Source organism: Heterodontus francisci, unplaced genomic scaffold (genome assembly GCF_036365525.1).
Source record: "Heterodontus francisci isolate sHetFra1 unplaced genomic scaffold, sHetFra1.hap1 HAP1_SCAFFOLD_58, whole genome shotgun sequence".
Taxonomy (NCBI): Eukaryota; Metazoa; Chordata; class Chondrichthyes; order Heterodontiformes; family Heterodontidae; genus Heterodontus; species Heterodontus francisci.
Window position 1 is genome coordinate 10,366,687 of NW_027142006.1, and position 17,079 is coordinate 10,383,765.

Sequence of the window (17,079 nt, forward strand, 5' to 3'; positions counted from 1 at the left end):
AATGGAATAGTGTAGGTCAGATGGTTTCACAGGTCAGCGCAACATCGAGGGCCGAAGGGCCTGTACTGCGCTGTAATGTTCTAATTCTAATTCTAAGAATGAATCCCACAATCTCATTCAGTGCCAGATACTGACAGGTACAGAATTAATCCCACCCGTACACACTGTACTAGGCACTGAAAGACATAGGAAGCATTGCACATTCACATACAAGAGCAAACATTGACAGATATTGTAGGAGTCACATGCTCACAGTCAGTACCAGATACTGTTGAAAAGAGAATTAATCCCACACTTGCATTCATTGCAAGAGACTGACAGTTACATAAAGGTTTTCCCACACTCACATAGAGTAACAGAGACTGACATGCAGAACTTGATCCACACCCATATATAGTACCAAAACCTGAAAGATATTGAGTCAATACCACAATCAGATACAGTGTCAAAGACTGACAGCCATATTATAGAGTTCACTTCCATAGAATGCCAGTTATTTACATGTGCAGAATGCATCTTGTTTCACATTCAGTCTGGATACTGACAGATACACAATGAATCACTACAATCATACTCAATACCAAGTTCAGACAAACACCATATATATCCCCCAATTATTCACAGTATCATAGACTGACAGACACAGAGTGAATCACAAAATCAATTAATTTCAGAGACCAGCAGATAGAGAATTAATCTCACTGTCACGGAAAGAACCAGAGAGTGACAGATATACAATGAGACCCAAGCTCACATAAAGTGACACACATAATTAAAACCACGTACATACATAGTACCTTAGATTGACACATTGAGAATGAATCAAACACATTCTGACAATAAGATTGATGCATACACAATGAAGCTCACACTCACATTTAGTTCCAGACATTGACAGATACAGAATGATATCCACATTCAGCCACAGTAGCAGATAGATACAGAAGCTGCCCCACATTCCCATACAACACTCATGAATGACATACAGAATGAATCAAACAATCACATTTAGTTCCATAGACTGACACTCAAATAATCTCACACTCAGACACAGTACCACAGAGATATATTTAGAATTAAATTCACTGTCATATAATGTACCAGAAAGTGTGGCAAAATTAATCTCATACAGTACAAAGGATGGATGGAATTTGTCCCACACTCAATGTAATAGGTTTTAAGTAAGTGAAGTGGGGTTGTCGGAGGGATGGGGGTGGAGGTGGGGAAGAGAACAAAATGGAAGGTATGTGTTAGGGCAGAGGGCAGGAGAGATTAACTGACAAATAGGTCATGCGGTAAAGGGAGAGTGCTAAGGGTGCAGTGAAAGGCAAAACATTAGTATAGAGAGAGTGTTAATGACAGAATAATGAACAGTTCTGTCCAAAAGCACAAACTTGAAAAATCAAGATTAAGGCAGACACATGGTGACAAAAAATGATAAAATAAAATAAAATAATCTAAAAGAGCCAGTCATGCTCTGAAATTATTGTACTCAATGTTCAGTCCGGAAGGCTGTTGAGTGTCTAATCAGAAAATGAGGTTCTGTTCCTGGAGCTTGCTTCACAGGAACACTGCAGCAGGCCGAGGACAGAAATGTGGGCATGAGAGCAGGGTGGTGAACTGAAATGGCAAGCAACCGGAAGCTTGGGTTTATGCTTGCGGACTGAGCAGAGATGTTCCGCAAAGCAGTCACCCAATCTATGTTTGATCTCCCCAGTGTAGAGGTGGCTGCATTGTGAGCAGCGAATACAATGTATTAAATTGAAAGAAGTACAAGTAAATCACTGTTTCACCTGGAAGGAGTGTTTGGGGCCTTGGATGGTGAAGAGAGGGGAGGTAAAAGGACAGGATCTATGCCTCCTGCAATTACATGCAAAGATGTCATGGGAAGGGGACAAGGTGTCAGGGGTAATGCAGGAGTGGACAAGGGTGTCACGGAGGGAACAGTCCTTTGGATTGCTGACAGGGGAGTGGAAGATGGGTTTGGTAATGGCATCACGCTGGAGGTGGCAGAAATGGTGGATAATGATCCTTTGGATGTGCAGGCAGGTCGGGTGGAACTTGATTGCAGTTCTGGAAGGGAGGAGAAGGGATGAGGGTACAAGTGCAGGAAATTTGTCAGACACGGTTGAGGGCCCTGTCAACCACAGCTGGGGGGAAATCCTCGGTTGAGGAAAAATGAAAACACATCAGAAGTGCTGTTGTCGAAGGTTGCATCATCAGAAATGATGTGTCTGAGATGGAAAAACTGGGAGAATGGAATGGAGTCCTTACAAGAGGAAGGGTGTGAGGAAGTGTAGTCAAGGTAACTGTGGTGGCAGAAATGGTGGAGAATGAATATTAGTGGACAGCCTTATCCTCAGAGATGGAGACAGAGAAGTCACAAAGGGAAGGGAAGTGTCGGAGATAGATCATGTGAAGGTGAGGGAATGGTGGAAATTGGAAACAAAGTTGATGAATTTTTCCAGTTCGGGGCAGGAGCAGGAAATGACACTGACACAGTCATCATTCTACCAGAAAAAGAGCTGGGGGGTGGGGCCCTGAGTAGGACTGGAGAAAGGAATGTTTGACATACACCACAAAAAGACAGGCATAACTAGGACCTATGCGGGTATCCATAGCAAAGCCTTTTATGTTATTCTCTGAGTAACATACCTTCTGACTCACCAAACCCTGTCCATCATCTACAAGGCACAAGTTAGGTGTGTAATGGAATACTCTCCACTTGCCTGGATGAATGCAGCTCCAACAACACTCTGGAAGCTCGACTCCATCCAGGACAAAGTAGTTCACTTGATCGACACCCCGTCCACCACCTTAAATATTCACTCCCTCCACCACTGGTGGACAGTGGCAGCAGCGTTTAACATCCTAGACATCACCTTCCAAACACCCGACCTCTACCACCATTTTTTTTACAAGATGCACTGCAGCAACGCACCAAGGGTCCTTCGACAGCACCTTCCAAACCCGCAACCTCTACCAACTAGAAGACAAGGGCAGCAAATGCATGGAAACGCCACCAACTGCAAGTTCCCCCCAAGTCACACACTATCCTGACTTGGAACTATATCGCAGTTCCTTCACTGTCACTGGGTCAAAATCCTGGAACTCCCCTCCGAACAGCACTGTGAGTGTACCTACCTCACATGGACTGCAGTGGTTCAAGACAGCAGCTCACCATCACCTTCTCAAGGGCAGTTAGAGATGGGCAATAAATGCTGGCCGAGCCAGCGACGCCCACATCCCATGAATGAATTTTAAAAAGGTGCACACTGCTGCCACTGTACATCAGTGGCGGAGGGAGTGAATGTTTGTGGATAGGGTGCCAATCAAGTGGGCTGTTTTGGCCTGGATGGTATCGAGCTTCTTGAGAGTTGTTGGAGCTGCACCTATCCAGCAAGTGGACAGTATTCCATCACACTCCTGACTTGTGACTTGTCGATGGTGGACATGCTTTGTGGAGTCAGGAGGTGAGTTAATTGCCGCAGGATTCCTAGCCTCTGACCTGCTCTTGTAGCCACATTATTTTTTTGGCGACTCCAGTTCAATTTCTGGTCAATGGTAGCCCCTGGGATGTTGATAGTGGGGGATTCGGCGATGGTAATGCCATTGAATGTCAAGGGGAGATGGTTAGATTCTCTCTTGTTGGAGATGGTTATTGCTGGCACTTGTGTGGCATGAATGTTACTTGCCACTTATCAGCCCAAGCCTAGATATTGTCCAGGTCTTGCTGCATTTCTACACAGACTGCTTCAGTGTCTGAGCAGTCATGAATGCTGCTGAACATTGTGCAATTATCAGCGAATATCCCCACTTCTGACCTTCTGATTGAAGGAAGGTCATTGATGAAGCAGCTGAAGATGGTTGGGCCTTGGACACTACCAAGAGGAACTCCTGCAGTGATGTCCTGTAGCTCAGATGATTGACCTCCAACAACCACAACCATCTTCCTTTGTGCTAGGTATGACACCAACCAGCGGAGAGATTTCCCCCTGATTCCCTGGAAGGACAATAGCAGCAGATACATGGGAACACTGCAACCAGCAACCTCCCCTCCAAGCCACACAACATCGTGACTTGGATCTATTTTGCCGAGGGCATATCAAAATCCCGGAACTCCCTCCCTAATAGCACTGTGTGTGTACCTATAACATGTGGACTGCAGTGGTTCAAGTAGGCAGCTCACCAAAACCAGGGCAATTAGGGATGGGCAATAAATGATGGTCTTGCCAGCGATGCTTACATCCCATGAAAAAAATAACAAAAATGAAATGGAGTTAAAATCTCTATGAAAGAAATCTTTATAAAATTCTGCAATCAGTCCATGTGACCAGGAGATACCCACCCCCTTCATTCCAGTTCCTGCTAATTTTACTTGCATTGATTCCACTTCATTGTCACACACGATTCTCTCATCCTCCTTTAAACCCTCTTCAATAAAACCACTCACTTTCAATAATTTGCAAATGGATTCATTTGCACATAACTCCTAATAAATAGGAGATACTGGAACGGCTGGCTGTACTTCATGTTGATAAGTCATTAGGACTGGATGGGATGGAACCAAGACTGCTGAGAGCTGTCAGGGTGGAAATTGCCAGAATCTTCTGAATTTTATTTTTTGGATTGACAGCTGCCAGCCATTTGTTTGTCCCAGGACACAATAACGAACTAAAATGAATCTGCACCGAGCAAATATTAACGTCCCACATCTGCAGGTTTCTTCCAAAACATCAGGAATTTCAGTTTCAATCCTCGGACCTTTTATGTTCTGTTCCATTGATATTTTGTCCCCTGATTAAAATTGATTCTGGGAAGTCTGTCCTCTGAGCGGCCTGGCACTCCGAGTTCCTCTGCAGACATCCGGTTGCTGTTGGTGGACCAAAAGATCCCGAAAACCCGAGAAGAAACGTCTCCCAAAGCCCTCCGAGTGTGTCTCCATTAGACCATGCAACCACTACCTGTATAATGGATAGCAATGGTGAGGAGTATGAGTTATTTCAGTGCCTGCGTTTTGTGGAAATAGAGGATTAAAGATTAAAAATAATTAAAATCACTGAATAGATCTTCTGTGAGCAGGACTTAAACCAAACTGGGATAAGTCCAGTGGATTTCAATGTTGAAATCTTTAACCACTGGACCATGGCAGCTGAAATCACACCCCTTTTATACAGACCGAGAATCATCCTACACTGATCCACTTCTGTTCAGTTTTGTGTCCTGGGACAAAAAAGTTCTTCGTAGCTGTCAATCAAAAAATGGTTGGAAGGAACTTCATTTATTCAAATACCAGCAGCCGCCAGTTGTCAATGAACTCAATCCCTTCAGCAATAGACTGGGGGAAAGAGAGAGAGAGACTGTTAGAGAACTTCCTGCATTCAGTCCTGACCCTGTCACACTCAGCAGTTTCTCACCCAGACCCTACTCTCATCAACACTGAACATTGTTACTGAGACCCTTCAAATACTGTTTATAAAATGAATAAAGGTTCAAAGTTTATGACAGCTGGATTGACTGGAACCAAGTTTAATAAACTTTTCACTCTGACTTGATAACCACATTAGACAGTCCTTCAATTGGTAGCAAAGTTATCAGCTGTAAGAATGTTTTTACTGTGTTGAATAATTTCTGTGTGAGGAATGTTCCAGCATCATAAACCAGGGGAACGTGCTGACTGAGCTGTGTCTTCATCACTTCTGGGCAATCAGACAGTTCATCCTTCATTCTGTTCTGATTCACTTTCCCAAAGTGGATCTCCAGATTCTCAAATCTGGGGACAAGGATTTCTTATTTGCTTCTTTTCAGTTTTTATCATTCTCAACTGACAATATAATCCAAAACTCGGACAAATCCTCCACCTTGCATCGTGTCCCAGACTCAGTAGAAAGCAGCACATAGTGACGTGAACACACTGACAGATACAATCCGTCACCCTCTGATTCAGTGAGATTAATGTCAAGAGTGGTTTCCAGATCAAATGCAATGATGAACAAATTTCTCTCAAAGGAGGTGTGGTTGACAGAGGTACCTTTATAGTATTTGCAGTGAATTTCTGTGCAAGAAGGGACAATCGTCAAACATCCATTCCGAAATCCTTCGCTCAGCAAAGACAGATCGAGTCCTGTTTTAAATAAAAACAGAAAGTGCTGGAAATATTCAGCAGGTCTGGTAGCATCTGTGCAGAGAGGAGCAGAGTTAACATTTCAGCAGTTCTGATAAAATGTCACAGACCTGAAAGGTTAACTCTGCTTCTCTGTCCACAGATGCCACCAGACCCGCTGAGTATTTCCAGCACTTTCTGTTTTCATTTCAGATTTCCAGCATCTGCAGTATTTTGCTTTTGTTACTGTCCTGTCTTGTTGTGCTGCTCAATAAAGTAGTTGGAAAACCAAGTTACAGTCAGGCTGAAAGGGGATTTGAATCCAGGATTGATCTGTTCATTAAAGAGGTACTTCGACCAACTAAGTCAAAGGGACAAAATACAGTGTTTGAGTTTTTTGAGCTACAGATTAGTGCAGATCTTTCTAGCTGTGCTGAACATTGATTTCCATCTCCGGGTTCTTTCTGAATCTGTGAGTTTGCAGTTCTTTGCGAGTGAGTGGGACACATGGAGATATGTTTAGACGATTTCCTGGCAAATCATTTGCAACTCCATATTTTTCTGAAATTTGTACGAACACATTAATGACATACGTCACGCCATGAAATTTCTCCACAAAACACTGAAAGGTGACATTGTTAATTGTGAGGGGGGTTTTTCACTTATTCAGACATACATTTGGAAGGAGTGATCAGAACGTGATTCACACATGACGTGATGACGTAATGGCGTGAAGAAACACTTCCTTGAACTGGCCATATTTGGTATCCATTTTTTCTGCTCGACCCACCTGAATATTATAGAGAAAATGGCAACAAGGGGAAGATAAAGTCTGTAAATATAGGCAGAAAACAGCAGCAGGGACTGCAGTAAACAAGATCAGCCAGTTCCTGGTGACTTCGTTGCTCGGATAGTGAAGAATTTAGATGGGTTGTGGACAGCCTGAGCCTCAGACTGTCTCCTGAGTTGAATAGGATACCGCACGGTCTTCGTGCTCATTGAGGAAATTTGGCTGTACTCATGGGATACAGCTGAAAGATGGCAACGAATGAGAGGGTTTGAGCAACATTCCGTTCCTGTATTGAAAGAATGGGCATGTTTTTAGAGTTAAGAATATTTTGGGACTGGAAGGTGAGGCGGTCAAGACTCATAATAAGGCAATTCCTGAGCAAAAGAAAACAATTTTGTTTGTGGAAATTGGCCTGGAAGTGTATGACATGCTAACAAAGCTTCCTGCTCTGAATAAAGCAAAATATGTGCCAGTCAAAACAAAATCACCAAGTTGGAGGAACATTTCAATCCTAAGCCACTAGAGATAGCAGAATGCTATAAATTTGGAACCAGAAATCAGAAAAGTAGTGAAGCAGTTGGTGAGTATATTGTGGCACTGAAGAATTTTTATTACGTTGCAACTTTGGCACATTCTTAGACCATGCATTATGAGACATATTTGTGTGTGGATTTGTGAACAAAAGAATCCAATCGAAGCTACTAAACACACAAAATCTTACATTTGAGATCGTGTGTAAGATTGCTGTTTCCATGGAGATGGCATCAAAGAATGTTAGGGAATTTTGTCCTATGCAGGTAACTAGTACAGGCTTCTGTCCACTGTTAAAGTGCTTCAGCCAAGTCTAAAGTGGACAGACATAGCCAGAAGAGTGCCAATGATAGCAGTTTAGTGTCGTTATCACCATCAGGGCAACCACACAGCCCAATCATGTCAGTACAGAAATGCAAAATGTTTCAATTGTCAAGCAGAGGCCAAAGAAGGAAAGGGAACTAATTCCAGTGGTAATGGAAAACAGTGATGTTATAAGGGTGGAGTTCACAATCTTGAAGTGAATCCAGAGTGCCTAACCAAAGAGGAGCAAGGGCTGTACAGCATCTATGCCACTAGCAATCACTCAAATGATGGAGACTTTTGTAGAATGTTGTTGGTAAATAAACAGTCCATTGCTACGACCATGGATTGCTCCATCATGAGTAGAGAAATGTATGGGAGCAAAGTCAGTGATGTCCGTCAAACTGAGAGCACCAGTCAATTGAAAACCTACTCTGGTGAGGTGTGAGAAATGTGTGGGCAAATGGAGTGCCATATCCAACATAAGGGCAGGCCCCTCAAGTTACCCATTGTTTAAAAAATTAGGTCAGTGGAAGTAGGCATCACTGGCAAGGCCAGCATTTATTGCCCATTCCTAATTGCCCTTGACAACTGAATTGCTTGCTAGGTCATTTCAGAGGACAGGTGAGAGTAAACCAAATTGTTGTGGGCCAGCATCACATACAGGCCAGACCAGGTAAGCACAGCAGATTGCCTTCTGTGAAGGGTATGAGTGAACCAGATGGTTTTTAATGAAAATCAATTATAGTTGCATGGCACCACTGCTCAGATTTTATATTATTCATTAATGAATTGAATCTGAATTCCACCAGCTGCCATGGTGGGATTTAAACTCATATCCCCAGGGCATTAGTCTGAGTCGTGAGATTATTAGTTCAGTGACATTACTGCTATGCCAGCCTCTCCACTACAAGGTAGTGAGATATGTCAACAAACCAATAATAATGGGGAAAGACTGGCTTTGAAAGCTGAAGTTAGACTGGAAGCATGTTTTTTCAAGTTGAAACAACCAAGGAGCTTGATCAGGCATTGAATTGTTACAGGAACACTTTCGAGGACAGCTATGAAGGCATAATCAGTGTGAAAGCTCACATCTGAATCAGGCCTGATACCAAACCAGTATATTGCAAAGTTTGGCTGCTTCCTTATGCTTCCAAAACCAAGGTTGAAGAGGAGCAAAAGAATCTGGAGAGATATGGTGTGCTGGTGAAAACTGATCACTGTGATTGGGCAAACCCAATTGTCATTGTGCCCAAGTCAGACAAAACCATCAGTCTATGTGGGGATGACAATGTCACAATGAACCAGGCAGTGGATTATGAGAAGTATCCACTACTGACCTCGAGATTTGTATGCGGATTTAGCAGGATCCAAGCTATTCACAAAGTTGGATTTATTCCATGCTTATGCACAGCTCAATGTGAATCAAGTGAATCTGCAGTATCTCACGATAAACACACACATGGGGTTATACTCCTACATAAAGCTGCCGTACGGTGTGAAGCCTTCTCCAAACTTCTTCCAAGTTACAATGGGTAAGATTTTACAAGGAGTGCTACATTGCTTGTGCAATCAGGATGATGTGTTGATCATGACTGTAACAAATGAAGAGAATTTTCAAGTGTTGGATGAAGTGTTAAAAAGGCTCAATGATCACAATGTGTCAGTTGAAAAAGAACAAGTGTGCCTTTGTACAATCTGAGGTGGTGTACCTTGGCCTGATAATCAATGAAAAGTACTGCAGCCAGTGAAAGAGAAGATAGAGGCTATGGTCAAAGCCCCTAAGACAAAAAGATGTGTCTGAGCTTAGATCTTTTCTACGCATGGTCCAATACTACTTGCAATTTCTGCCTGAGCATGCAATGGTGTTAGCTCCACTACATGAGTTGTTGAAGAAAGATGTGAAATGGAAATGGTCTAAAGCACAGCAAGATGCTTATGATGCATGTAAGAGAAGCTTGACCAGTGACACACTACACATTCATTACCACACAAATGGTGAACTGAAGCTAGCTTCAAAATATGGAGTTGGAGCAGTAATCAGTCATGTTGTGGATCATGGTCAGGAGAAGCCCAGAGCATTTGTGTCACGTACCCTGACCAAGAGTGACTGGAACTACACACAGATAGGAAAGGAAGTGTTTGGAATCATCTTTGGAAACAAAACGTTTCACCAGATTTTGTTGGGTGGTAACTTTACGCTAGTAACAGATCATAAACCACTAATAGCTATTCTGGGACCAAAGTCTACAATACTGACAATGGCAGTATCAAGGATGCTGCAGTGGGCTGTACTTCTCTCACTGTTTGACTGTAACATTGAATATCGTAGTTCAAAGGAGAATGCTATCGCTGACGCACTGTCACATTTACTGCATGAAGATTTAGATGTAGACTGTGAAGGTGCAATCTTCATAATAGAAATTGTGGCCATGACTGAGTCGACCAGTCGGCAGGTTCACTGTGAGCCGATAACACTGCCGGGTAAAGGCCGCTTTCCAACTCCAATCTTAACACAGGAGATTCCCCAAACAGCTGTAATAAGGTGTTTGTAAACTGCTGGAAGCGGATGTGTGTGGAAATGGTGATGTTACTGAGGAGGTTTCTTAGTATCGAATGGATTGCGTTTCGGTGGGAACATAACTGAGTGTTAATTGTAGCGGGACCATATTGAAAAGCTCCGGCTTTCTGGAAGGCTTTGACTACGAATGCCGAGTCTGGAAGGGTTTGTGTGGAGAGCTGGGTTTCGGTTCTACTGTTAATAAAGGGTTTGAAATTGGCAGCCCGGAGGAAACTGGAGGTGGATCTGAAAGATGAGGGGCCGTTCTCTCTCTGTCTTGTCACTCTGGGTGTCTCCTCCCTCTCGCTCTCTGTTTAATCCTCACTCTGTCTCCTCCACTCCCTGCTCTCACTCTGCCTTTCTCAGCCAGGTCCAGGGGGTCTGTATACAAAGGATCCTGAAGGATTCTGTTACTCATGTACTGCAGTGATCTGAGTGAAGAATCATCATGTCTGGCAGAGGTAAAGGAGGCAAAGGACTGGGCAAAGGCGGAGCAAAGCGGCACCGCAAAGTGCTTCGTGATAATATCCAGGGCATCACCAAACCAGCAATCCGCCGCCTGGCTCGCCGTGGCGGGGTCAAGCGAATCTCGGGTTTGATCTGTGAGGAGACTCGCGGGGTGTTGAAGGTTTTCCTGGAGAATGTGATCAGGGATGCGGTCACCTACACTGAGCACGCCAAGCGCAAGACGGTCACTGCCATGGATGTGGTGTACGCTCTGAAACGGCAGGGCCGCACTCTCTACGGATTCGGCGGTTGAACAACTTGACCCTTTCCAGCAAACGCACAACAAAGGCTCTTCTCAGAGCCACCCACCACCTCACAGAGAAAGCAGTGACCTGGAAATGGGAGCTGGGATAGGCTGTTCAGAACAGTTCAATCAATCTGCTGTGTTCGGGATACAAAACTGGAATCCCCGAGTTTGATATTTCATTTGTAGCAAGGATGTGCAGTGGATTTGATTTTGTAAACGTGCTGTGTAAACAGTGCCCGAGACTCTCCAGTTAGTTATTTCCCCAGTCGACACATGCCCTCAGTGAAAAGCCACATCACTCCTCCAGAATCACTCATTGTTTTCATAGAATTTCAAAATGATTTCGATGCAATGAGAGAATCCGGGAGTTTTGCAGCAGCCGTTGAATCGGTCACTGGAACCAGACCCACTTGTGATGTTATTTCTCCCGAGACGGTGTTTCCTGCACTGAAACTGAGAGGGTTTGTGAAACTGATCAGTTTCAGCTCAATCATTCAGGGACCTGGAATTCCCGCAGTTTGAGCCCGAGCCCACTTCTGATTGGTCACCCTCTTCCCATTCGTATGTCTTAACCAATCGCAGAGCTTCGAATTGGAAAATGCAGCAAATCATTGGCTCAAATTGTCGACCTGACAAAGTTTGAATTCGAAAAAGCCGCCAATTTCAGTATCGGAAAGAAGCGATTACTGGAAAATCTATCCAAAGCTGATCGTTTTATATATATATATATATATATATATATACATGTATGACCATTAAAAAACATTTATATTCCGCTTTTATCAGCAAATTCCTGGCACCATTTTAAAGCTGTTCGTAAAATAGCGCCAGGAAATTGTGCTGATAAAAGCGGAATAAAAAACAAGATTTTGGATGGTTATGTCCATATTTTACGAACAGCTTTAATCTGTAATATTATTGGTTACTCATCTGTAACTGCCGGCAAAATGTAACGGGACAAATAACTCAAATTCGGTGTGGAAGTAATAAATTGGACAGGGTTTCGGGGGACAGTGAGAAGTCACTGAAATAGTTGCTTGAACATTGTAAATAAATCTGATTCGGTCCTGTTACTGACATTCTGGAATCAGACAGTAATCAGCCCTTTCACAGAGACTGTCGGTGGCTCTGAAAAGAGCCTTTGGTTTATTCGATGATATTTTGGCCGCTTTACTTTTTCTGGGAGCTCTGAGCGCCGGTTTTCTTGGGCAACAGCACGGCCTGGATATTAGGCAGCACCCCGCCCTGAGCGATGGTCACCCCTCCCAGCAGCATGTTGAGCTCCTCGTCGTTGCGGACGGCCAGCTGCAGGTGCCTGGGGATGATGCGGGTCTTCTTGTTGTCCCGGGCCGCGTTACCGGCGAGTTCGAGGATTTCAGCGGTCAGATACTCGAGCACAGCAGCCAGATAGACCGGGGCTCCAGCACCCACACGCTCAGCATAGTTGCCCTTTCTCAGGAGCCTGTGAACACGGCCCACCGGGAACTGCAGTCCAGCCCGGGAGGAGCGAGACTTGGCCTTGGCCCGAGCTTTGCCGCCGGTCTTTCCTCTTCCAGACATTTTCACAAATTCTTTCACGAAGAATGGATATTTTCCACTGCATTTACTGTACTTACAGACTGAAAACTCTCCTCATTGGTCGGTACTTAATTCACCTTATTTGCCTATATTCATCACCAATCAGGTCACTGACAACAGAAGAGGGCGGGATTTACCCACCACAACCTCAGAAACAGAATTTGTCAATTTCAAAAAGCCCGCCAATTTCATTTTCGGAAAGGAGCGGATTAAAATAAATGTCATCCTTCGTCAAAGATTTAAAATCCCTTCTCTTTATTTTCTTTCATTCAACTCCTTTCGTCACCAATCAGAGACGCGGGTTTTAAATGTTGTTTAAATTGTGGATCTTCCCACAATCCCTTTCAAACTGTCCCGGGAGGTACTAAATCCCTGTTCACAGCATTTCCCTGAAGCGAAACGTTCAGTTTATCTTCAATCAGAGCCCAGTGTCCTTCTCTGAAAAGAGGGAGCCGGATCGAATCCTCAAACTGCCCTTAATCTGCTCTATAATGATCCCATTCCGGGCTGTTACACTGCGGAGAGTTACTGTAAATAAAATGATGAATCAGTTCACATTTCAGGAATGGAGTGAAGGAACGGAGGTCTGACTCTTCCCGCTGAAAGCAGCTGTTAAAGCGGTCATTCAGGGGCTGTGCAAAAAAAATAACAGCTTTAAGCAAAAAAGGAAAGGCGAATGAGCGCATTATGGGTTCATGGGACAGGAGACACAAACACAGTATATTATACATTATCTTAAAGTGATTTAATAGAGATGTTCGGATGCAGCTTTTTCAGAGAGATTGTGGGTGGCTCTTCAAAGAGCCGTTGTGTTTGGGATGTTTTTCAGTCCATTGTGCAGTTTTACTTGGAGCTGGTGTACTTGGTCACCGCCTTTGTCCCTTCCGACACGGCGTGCTTGGCCAGCTCCCCGGGCAGCAGCAGGCGCACGGCGGTCTGGATCTCCTGGGAGCTGATGGTGCTGCGCTTGTTGTAATGGGCCAGGCGGGAAGCCTCACCCGCGATGCGCTCGAAAATATCGTTCACAAACGAGTTCATGATGCTCATGGCCTTGGAGGAGATGCCGGTGTCGGGGTGAACCTGCTTCATCACTTTGTAGATGTAGATGGAGTAACTCTCCTTCCTCGACTTTCTCCGCTTCTTGCCGCCCTTTGCTGATGGTTTATTTAAGGTTTTCTTGGCGCCCTTCTTAGGAGCTGCTTTCTTCTTCTCTTCAACCATCTTCAGTCTCAATTTCAGACACAGAAATAAACCAAACCCCTTCCGAGTGCGGATTAAATAGACAATCCCACAGCTCTATGCTAATGAGGGATGGGGGAAAATAAAGATTGTGATTGGGTGACTGGCAGTGATGTCACAAAGGTTTCATATTGTAATTGTCTAATTGGTCTCTTTCGCCATCCACTCAGATTAAACATTTGCAACCAATCACAAACACCCTTCCTGCAATCAGGAAGTATATTTCCCAAAGACTGTCTCCAACCCCAGTTTCTGTTGAAAGAGCCGCTTCTTATGTAAAGCTCCCTGGAAATGTCCTGGCTGTTGTTGGGAAGACACATATTGGCTGATTCTGTGTCCTTGTGTCTCTGCTATTGCATGTGAGCGTGCAATTAATTTCATTTCTTTTTTCTCTGATCCTGTGTTTGAGCGTGTTGTGTAATTCGGTAGCTCTCAGTCTCTGGTGCAGTAGGGATTCATTCTGTATATTACAGACTCTGGTACTGTGATTGTGACATCCATTCTGTATCTGTCAGTCTCTGGTACTGTGTTTGAGTGTGAGGAGATGAGGTGGAATGTTGCAGGGAGGAAGATGGAAAAGAGCGTTGGTGCGATGACACAGCCTTGCTTGAGCCCAGTTTGCATTGGGATTAGGTCAGTGGTAGGTCCGTTGCCAATGATTACATGTCATGCAGTCGGCAGACGATGGTGCCGAATTTCTCCGGGCAGCCAAATTTGAAGAAGATGTTCCATAATCCCTCCCAGTTTGGAGAGTTGAAGGCCTTTGTCAGGTCAGAGAAGGCCATGTAGAAAGGTTGCTGCTGCTCCCTACATTTTTCTTGGGAATGTCTTGCTGTGAAGATTACGTTCACTGTGCCTCTTCATTGACAGAATCCGCATTGTGATTCCAGTAGGAGCTCTTCAGCCATGGGGAGGAGGCGGTTGAGAAGGACTCTTGTGATGACCTTCCCTGTGACGGACAGCAGGGCTGCCCCTCTGTAGTTACTACAGTCGGGGTTGTCACCTTTTTTGAAGATGGTCACAATTATGGCATCTCGGAAATCCCTGACATGCTCTCTTCCTTCCACATGAGAGACGTGAGACGATGTATTTGTGTCAAGAGTGCTTCTCTGCTGTATTTTCGAATTTTGGTGGGAATTCCATCTATGCCGGTGGCCTTATTTTTTTTTTAGCTGTCAATCTCTGTCAGTCTGGGATTGTGCTGACGTCATGGTGGGTAGCATGCTGTGGAATGTAGTCAAGGGCACTCACATCAAAGACGGCATCGCAATTGAGGAGATATTCAAAGTGCTCCTTCCAATGAGTGCTGACTGCCTCTCTGTCCTTGATCAGTGTCACTCCATTCTTTGCTCTCAGTGGGGTAGGTCCTTTGATACTTGGGCCGTGAATGATCTTGACAGTGCCGAAGAAGCCACATATGTCGTGGCTTTCCGCAAGTTTTTGTAGTTCCAGCGTTCTTTCAGCCCACCAGCTGTTGTGTCAGTCGATCTACTCTATAGTACGAGTTGGAAACTATTGAACTGACTTTGCCTCCTGTCCAGAAGCAAGGCCATTCCAACATCTGTCATCTAGCTGCAATACGCTGACAACGCCTGCGGGTGCGCACACCCAGTGACCAAGCTTCAAACCCTGATCGATGCATTCAGTGAGGCATATGAAAGAATTGGCCTTAAGCTAAATGTCTGGAAGACAAAGGTCCTCTGCCAGCCTGCTCCCCGACACTGCCCCTCTATATCAAGATCCATGGCGAACCACTGGACGATGTGATCACTGCTCATCCCTAGCGAGCATTGTCTCATCAAGGGCAGCCATCGACAATAGGGCAGCACAGTGGCGCAGTGGTTAGCACAGCAGCCTCACAGCTCCAGCGACCCGGGTTCAATTCTGGGTACTGCCTGTGTGGGGTTTGCAAGTTCTCCCTGTGTCTGCGTGGGTTTCCTCCAGGTGCTTCGGTTTCCTCCCACATGCCAAAGACTTGCAGGTTGATAGGTAAATTGGCCATCATAAAAATTGCCCCGAGTAGAGGTAAGTGGTAGGGAAATGTGGGGATGTGGTAGGAATGTGGAATTAGTGCAGGATTAGTATAAATGGGTGGTTGATGGTTGGCACAGACTCGGTGGGCCGAAGGGCCTGTTTTAGTGCTGTATCTCTAAACTAAAGACTATCCAACATCCCAGGAATCAGCCGAGTGAACTTTCTCTGAACTGATTCAAATGCATGTGCACCTCTCCTTAAATAAGGAGACCAAAACTGTGTGGAGTCCTTTAGTTGGGATGTCACTAATGCCCTGTACAGTTATAGCAAAACTTCCCCACTTTTATACTCCATTCCCCTTGCTAAAAATGCCAACATTCCATTTGCCTTCCGAATTACTTGCCTTAGCTGCATGCTAACGTTTTTGTAATTCATGTACCTGGACACCCAGATCCCTCGGTACAGCAGCAATCTGCAGTCTCTCTGATGCAAGTAATATTCTGCTTTTCTATTCTTCCTGCCAAAGTAGACAATCTCACATTTTCCCGTATTATACCCCATCTGCCAAATTTTTGCCCACTGACTTAACCCATCTATATCTCTTTGCAGACACTTTGTGGCCTCCTCACAACTTGCTTTCCTACCTATCTTTGTACCGTCCATAAATTTGGCAACAAAACACTCAGTGCCTTCATGCAATTATTAATATAGGCCATAAATAGTTGAGGCACAAGCACTGATCCCTGTGACACTCCATTAGTTACAGTTTGCCAATCTGAAAATGCCCCATTTATCCCCACTCTCTGTTTCCTGTGAGTTAGCCAATTCTATATCCATGTGTGTGTAGTTTTCAGATTGTGTCTGTCAGTGTCTGGTACTCTGAGTTTTGGACTCTTTCACAATCTCTCAGTGCTACTATTTGTGTGTTAGGTTCCTTTAGATGACACAGGCTGAGATACTGTGAGTATAGTAATCAACCTATACAGTGGCGCAGTGGTTAGCACCGCAGCCTCACAGCTCCAGGAACCCGGGTTCGATTCCGGGTACTTCCTGTGTGGAGTTTGCAAGTTCTCCCTGTGTCTGCGTGGGTTTTTTCCGGGTGCTCTGGTTTCCTGCCAAAAGACTTGCAGGTTGGTAGGTAAATTGGCCGTTATAAATTGTCACTAGTATAGGTAGGTGGTAGGGAAATATAGGGAAAGGTGGGGATGTTTGGTAGGAATATGTGATTAGTGTAGGATTAGTATAAA

General features: G+C 44.5%; 2 protein-coding genes across 2 annotated transcripts; both read right to left on the reverse strand.

The window, feature by feature from the left end:
- Positions 1-12,211: 12,211 nt before the first annotated feature.
- Positions 12,212-12,601, reverse strand: LOC137365891 (histone H2A-like). The gene has a single exon (XM_068028134.1). It carries the CDS (start codon positions 12,599-12,601, stop codon positions 12,212-12,214), a length of 390 nt encoding a protein of 129 aa, XP_067884235.1.
- Positions 12,602-13,462: 861 nt separating this feature from the next.
- On the reverse strand, positions 13,463-13,840 carry LOC137365885 (histone H2B 1/2-like). The gene has a single exon (XM_068028129.1). The coding sequence runs from the start codon at positions 13,838-13,840 to the stop codon at positions 13,463-13,465; it is 378 nt and encodes a 125-aa protein (XP_067884230.1).
- Between the last annotated feature and the right edge of the window lie 3,239 nt (positions 13,841-17,079).

Excerpts from the sequence above, each read along its gene's own strand:
- LOC137365891 (XM_068028134.1), bottom strand. The coding sequence starts at position 12,601 with ATGTCTGGAAGAGGAAAGACCGGCGGCAAAGCTCGGGCCAAGGCCAAG.
- LOC137365885 (XM_068028129.1), bottom strand. The coding sequence starts at position 13,840 with ATGGTTGAAGAGAAGAAGAAAGCAGCTCCTAAGAAGGGCGCCAAGAAA.